General features: G+C 40.5%; 1 protein-coding gene across 1 annotated transcript in view; it reads right to left on the bottom strand.

Moving 5' to 3' along the window:
- Positions 1 to 1,509: 1,509 nt before the first annotated feature.
- The window catches only part of DNAH3 (dynein axonemal heavy chain 3), a 200,660-nt gene continuing 195,736 nt past the window's right edge, over positions 1,510 to 6,433 (bottom strand). The window contains exon 61 of the mRNA XM_057749021.1: positions 1,510 to 1,863. Coding sequence (XP_057605004.1) covers positions 1,510 to 1,863 — 354 coding nt within the window. The remainder of the gene's footprint in view (positions 1,864 to 6,433) is intronic.

Below are 6,433 nucleotides of genomic sequence, written 5' to 3'. Positions count from 1 at the left end.
ACTGAGCTGATCTCTGGCCATCTCTGCCCCAGGGCTCCAGCCTCTAGTTCACCAGGACCTCTGAAGAACCTACTGCTCTTTCCAGGGGAAAACATTAATTACTACATGGGCCCCAATAGAAAATGACCTCAAATTTCGGGGAATCTTTTGAATTTAGGGAAATTTTAAATTACAAAAATTCAGCCCACCATACAGAAACATTCTGTCCCTTGACCCCTGAGGAATGAAACAATCCCTGCCTCTCTCAGCTTTTTGCTGCTGAAGGTGGAGTTAGAGAACTCTAATTGAAATTCCGTTCTCTTAGCAACCTCCTCAACTGCCTTACAGCTTACAATCCGACTTACCTAGGCAGTCCAAGATTCAGGGATCTGGAATCCTGACCATCTTTCCATCTCACATGACTTAACAATCTATTTGGAATAATAATATGGCAGTTCCAGCCATCTATTAATTCTGATTTTCTTTATTGGAAAAAGTTATGTTTCTTAAAAAATTAGCTTTGAGCTGAAAGAGAGTGGCTCCTCCTTACTGTCTCTTTTTTGGCCCCTGGCAAGATTTGGAGAACTCCCCTTTTGCTCTTAGGATCAATTAGATGATTTGCTGATCTCAACTCAGAGTCCTCAATCAGAATTTGATTGGTTCCACGTTCCCATGAAGAAACACATTTTCTGGAATACGTTTATGTGGTTTTCAGAAGCTTCATTCAAGAAAAATCAAACACCCCAACTCAGAACATTTCTTCTAGTGAAAAGGCAGGGAAGCCAGGCCAGACACGTTAAGACTCCCCAAAAGCCTTATGCCTTTGCTAATCTGTGAACTGACCAATGGAAGTAGTCGCTTAGAACCAAAGAGCTACATGAGAGAGTTAGTTGAGAATACATCAAGAATTTGATTTTTATCTCCCACAGGATTCTCTGCCAGCTGGCCCTGGGGAGAAACAGTGATGAGCTAGTTACTTTTCTAAGTCTCCATTTCTGCATCATTGAAGTGGAGATAACAATAATACTCACTGCATAAGACTGTTGTGAGAAGTACAATTTAAGTATATCAATAGCCTTTAAAGAAATAAAAGTGGCCCAAGCCTCTTTCAACCTCTAAGAGGCCCTAAGGTTAGCCATGTGAATAGACTAGAAGAGAAGCAATTAAAGTTCAGTGACAGTTATGGCAAAATAATAGGAAAAATAAAAACCAACAAACCCCACTAGGAAGCTTAGCCACCTGCCTAAAGGTCTAGGTTGAAGAGTCCCACTGCCTGTGTTCAAATCTAGGCTCCACTATTTTAGTAGCTATCTGATTTAGAAAATATTACTTCTCTATATCATGGTTTCTGCAGCCATAAGATAAGGATACTAACCTACTTTATAGGACTGCTCTAAAATACCTGGCTCCTAGCAAGTGCTCTGTTAATATAAGTGTCATTATCAGCATACCTGTGACTCACAGGAAAAGAAAACTAGACTTCAGTCAAGAATGAAATTCCTTTTATTTTCTGTGTTGAAACAGATGCCATCAGTTATCCAGCTGGCACAGAGAGGCTACTCCTCGGTTTATCCAGTGCTTCTGGGGCCTGTCTGTTGGGAGTTCAATGGATAGGACATAGTTGGTGGAGTGGCCTGTGGTGGAGAGGACACCTCTCCGGGCACTTGTTTTGTAGACTGGACACACATAAATGTTCTGATGCAGAAACACTGCACTTTCCCCAGGTTTCAGCCAAATGATGGGCAATGGATCATAGAGGATTTTGGGGAAAGACTCCATGATCTGCATCGTTTTCCTGTCCCAACGGGCACCTTCTAAGAAGAGTCCTTTTATGTAGGCCCCGTCTTCTGGGTTTTTCTCCATGACTGTTTCTCGTGTAGTTACCTGGAAGATAGGAAGCTGTGAGTTCCGTTACTTGCCATTTTCTTAAGTGAGGCAGCATTAAGAGATTGCAAAAGTACAAAATGGCTTTATATTCTGCCTTTCCCAGGACTCATTTCCTAGAACACTAGAGCTGCTTTTTTTTTAAGCTCTTTATTGGAATATAATTGCTTTACACTCTTGTACCAGCTTTTGAGGTACACCAAAGTGAATCAGCTGTATTTATACATATATCCCCATATCCCCTCCCTCCCGCCACTCCCTCCCACCCTCCCTGTCCTGGCCCTCTAAGGCATCACCCATCATTGAGTTGATCTCCCTTTGTCATACAGCAACTTTCCACTAGCTATCTATTTTACAGTTGGTAGTGCATATATGTCTATGCTACTCTTTCACTTCGTCCCAGCTTCCCCTTCGCCCCCTGCCCCCACAACCCCGTGTCCTCCAGTCCATTCTCTGCATCTGCATCCTTATTCTTGCCCTCTCACGGGGTTCATCAGTACCATTTTTTTTTTTTTAGATCCTGTATAAATGAGTTAGCATATGGTATTTGTTTTTCTCTTTCTGGCTTACTTCACTCTGTATGACAGACTCTAGGTCCATCCACCTCATTACATATAGCTCCATTTCATTCCTTTTTATGGCTAAGTAATATTCCATTGTATATATGTGCCACATCTTCTTTATCCATTCATCTGTTGATGGGCATTTATGTTGCTTCCACGTCCTGGCTATTGTAAATAGTGCTGCAATGAACATTATGGTACATGTTTCTTTTTGGATTATGGTTTTCTCTGGGTATATGCCCACTAGTGGGATTACTGGGTCATATGGTAGTTCTATTTTCAGTTTTTTAAGGAACCTCCAAACTGTTTTCCATAGAGGCTGTACCAACGTACATTCCCACCAACAGTGCAGGAGAGTTCCCTTTTCTCCACACCCTCTCCAACATTTATTGTTTCTAGATTTTTTGATGGTGGCCATTCTGACTGGTGTAGGTGATACCTCATTGTGGCTTTGACTTGCATTTCTCTCATGATTAGTGATGTTGAGCATCTTTTCATGTGTTTGTTGGCCATCTGTATGTCTTCTTTGGAGAAATGTCTATTTAGGTCTTCTACCCATTTGTGGATTGGGTTATTTTCTTTTTTGGTATTAAGCTGCATGAGCTGCTTGTATATTTTGGAGATTAATCCTTTGTCTGTTGCTTCATTGGCAAGTATTCTCTCCCATTCTGAGGGTTGTCTTCTTGTCTTGTTTATGGTTTCTTTCACTGTGCAAAAGCTTTTAAGTTTCATGAGATCCCATTTGTTTATTCTTGATTTTATTTCCATTATTCTAGGAGGTGGGTCAAAAAGGATCTTGCTTTGATGTATGGCATAGAGTGTTCTACCTATGTTTTCCTCTAAGAGTTTTATAGTGTCTGGCCTTACATGTAGGTCTTTAATCCATTTTGAGTTTATTTTTGTGTATGGTATTAGGCAGTGTTCTAATTTCATTCTTTTACATGTTGCTGTCCAATTTTCCCAGCACCACTTATTGAAGAGGCTGTCTTTTTTCCATTGTATATTCATGCCTCCTTTGTCAAAGATAAGGTGCCCATAGGTGCTTGGGTTTACCTCTGGGTTCTCTATTCTGTTCCATTGATCTTCCTTTCTATTTTTGTGCCACTACCATATTGTCTTGATCACTGTGGCCTTGTAGTATTGTTTGAAGTTAGGAAGCCTAATTCCACCAACTCCATCTTTCCTTCTCAAGATTGCTTTGGCTATTTGGGGTCTTTTGCGTTTCCATACAAATCATAAGATTTCTTGTTCTAGTTTTGTGAAAAATGCCATTGGTAATTTGATAGGGATTGCATTGAATCTGTAAATTGCTTTGGGTAGGATAGTCATTTTCACAATATTGATTCTTCCAATCCAAGAACATGGTATGTCTCTCCATCTGTTTGTATCATCTTTGATTTCTTTCATCAGTGTCATAGTTTTCTGTGTACAGGTCTTTTGCCTCCTTAGGCAGGTTTATTCCTAGGTATTTTATTCTTTTTGTTGCAATGGGGAATGGGAGTGTTTCCTTAATTTCTCTTTCTGATTTTTTGTTAGTGTATAGGAATGCAAGAGATTTCTGTGCATTAATTTTGTATCCTGCTACTTTACTAAGTTCATCAATTAGTGCTAGCAGTTTTCTGGTAGAATCTTTAGGGCTTTCTATGTATAATATCATGTCATCTGCAAAGAGTGACACTTTTACTTCTTTTCCAATTTGGATTCCTTTTACTTCATTTTCTTCTCTGATTGCTGTGGCTAACACTTCCAAAACTATGTTGAATAATAACGGTGAGAGTGGGCACCCTTGTCTTACCCTTGTGTTACTGTTGATTTCCCCTTTTATGGCTGTTAGCATTTGCCTTATGTATTGAGGTGCTCCTATGTTGGGTGCATAGATACTTACAGTTGTTATATCTTCTTCTTGGATGGATCCCTTGATCATTATTTAGTGTCCTTCCTTGTCTCTTGTAATAGTCTTTAAAGTCTAATTTGTCTGCTATGAGTATTGCTACTCCAGCTTTCTTTTGACTTCCATTTACATGGAATATCTTTTTCCATCCCCTTACTTTCAGTCTATATGTGTCCCTTGGTCTGAAGTGGGTTTCTTGTAGACAGCATAGGTAAGGGTCATGTTTTTGTATCCATTCAACCTGTCTGTGTCTTTTGGTTGGAGCATTTAATCCATTTACATTTAAGGTGATTATTGACATGTATGTTCCTATTACCATTTTCTTAATTGTTTTGGGTTTGTTTTTGTAGGTCTTTTCCTTCTCTTGTGTTTCCTGCTTAGAAAAGTTCCTTTAGCACTTGTTGTAAGGCTGGTTTGGTGGTGCTGAATTCTCTTAACTTTTGCTTGTCTGGAAAGCTCTTGATTTCTCCATTGAATGTGAATGAGATGCTTGCTGGGTAGAGTATTCTTGGCTGTAGGTTTTTCTCTCTCAGGACTTTCAGTATATCCTGCCACTCCCTTCTGGCCTGCAGAGTTTCTGCAGAAAGATGAGCTGTTATCCTTATGGATTTTCCCTTAGATGTTATCTGTTGCTTTTCTCTTGCTGCTTTTAATATTTTTTCTTTGTGTTTAATTTTCATTAGTTTGATTAATATGTGCCTCAGTGTATTTCTCCTTGGATTTATTCTGTATGGACTCTGTGCTTCTTGGACTTGATTAATTATTTCCTTTCCCATGTTGGGGAAGTTTTCCACTATAACCCCTTCAAATATTTTCTCTGGCCCTTTCTTTTTTTCTTCTTCTGGGATGCCTATGATTCGAATGTTGGTGCGCTTAATATTGTCACCAAGGTCTCTGAGACTGTCTTCCATTCTTTTTATTCTTTTTTCTCTTTCCTGCTCTGTGGCAGTTATTTCCCCCATTCTATCTTCCAACTCACTTATTCGTTCTTCTGCCTCAGTAATTCTGCTGTTTATACCATCTAGAGTATTTTTAATTCTGGTTATTTTGTTGTCCATTACTGTTTGTTTGCTCTTTAGTTCTTCTGAGTCCTTATTAACTGTTTCTTGTATTTTCTCTATTTTGTTGTCAAGATTTTGGATGATCTTTACTATCAATACTCTGAATTCTTTTTCAGGCATTTTTCCTATTTCCTCTCCATTTATGTGGTCTTGTGGGTCTTTTTCCTGCTCCTTTGCCTGCATGGGGTTTCTTTGTTTTCTCATTTTATCTAATTTATAGGATTTGCTGTCTCCTTTCCCTATGCTGCCTAGTAGTAATTCCTCTTGTTTCTGCCCTCTGCCTCCTGTGGTGGGGTTTGTCCAGTGTCTTGAGTAGGCTTCCTTGTGGGGGGGTCTGGTGTCTGCTTTCCGGTGTGTGGCTCTGTGTCTTTCCTCTCTGATGATCAGGGCCGTGTCAGGTGGTGTGTTTTAGGGTATCTGTGAGGTTAATATGGCTTTAGGTAGTCTGTATGTTGATGGGTGGGTTTGTGTTTCTGTCTTGTTTGTAGTTTTGTGTGAGGTGTCCAGTCCTGGCAGTTGCAGACAGTCAGACGAAGCCGGGTCTTAGACTCTGATACAGGGCTCCGTGAGAGTTCTCTGCAGTTCATCTTCCCTGTGTCTGAGGACTCCCTAGTAGTCTAGCATCCTGGATTCAGTGCTCCCTCCCCAGAGCCTCCTACTTGACTTCTGATGGAGTAATCCAGACTTCAGAAGTTGCTTGTCCTGGCAATAAAGGGGTTTAAAGAAGACTGTCCAAGCCCCAGACAAATGGCAGAGTGCTGAGTCAAACAAATACCAGTTATGTTGGGATCTTTGCAGTCCTTTCTGGTGTCCAAGGCCGTCTGCTGGTGTTCAGCTGGTTCTTTGTGGGGATTATTGCGTCTTTTGGTGTATACCTGATGCATCTGTGGAGAGGGATGCATTCCGTGTCCTTCTACTATGCCACCATCATTCATCCAGTTTTGCTCTGAAGCCAATGAGGCAGTCCAGTGGGGTTTTCTAAGCTTCCAAAGGGGTTGGCACAGTAGCAGAAGCAATTGGAAGAATACCTCCAATTCCACTTCTGAGATGACGGT

This window comes from Hippopotamus amphibius, chromosome 9, assembly GCF_030028045.1.
Source record: "Hippopotamus amphibius kiboko isolate mHipAmp2 chromosome 9, mHipAmp2.hap2, whole genome shotgun sequence".
Lineage (NCBI taxonomy): Eukaryota > Metazoa > Chordata > Mammalia > Artiodactyla > Hippopotamidae > Hippopotamus > Hippopotamus amphibius.
The sequence above is the reverse complement of the archived record's forward strand: the minus strand, read 5'-3'. Positions and strand labels throughout refer to the sequence as shown.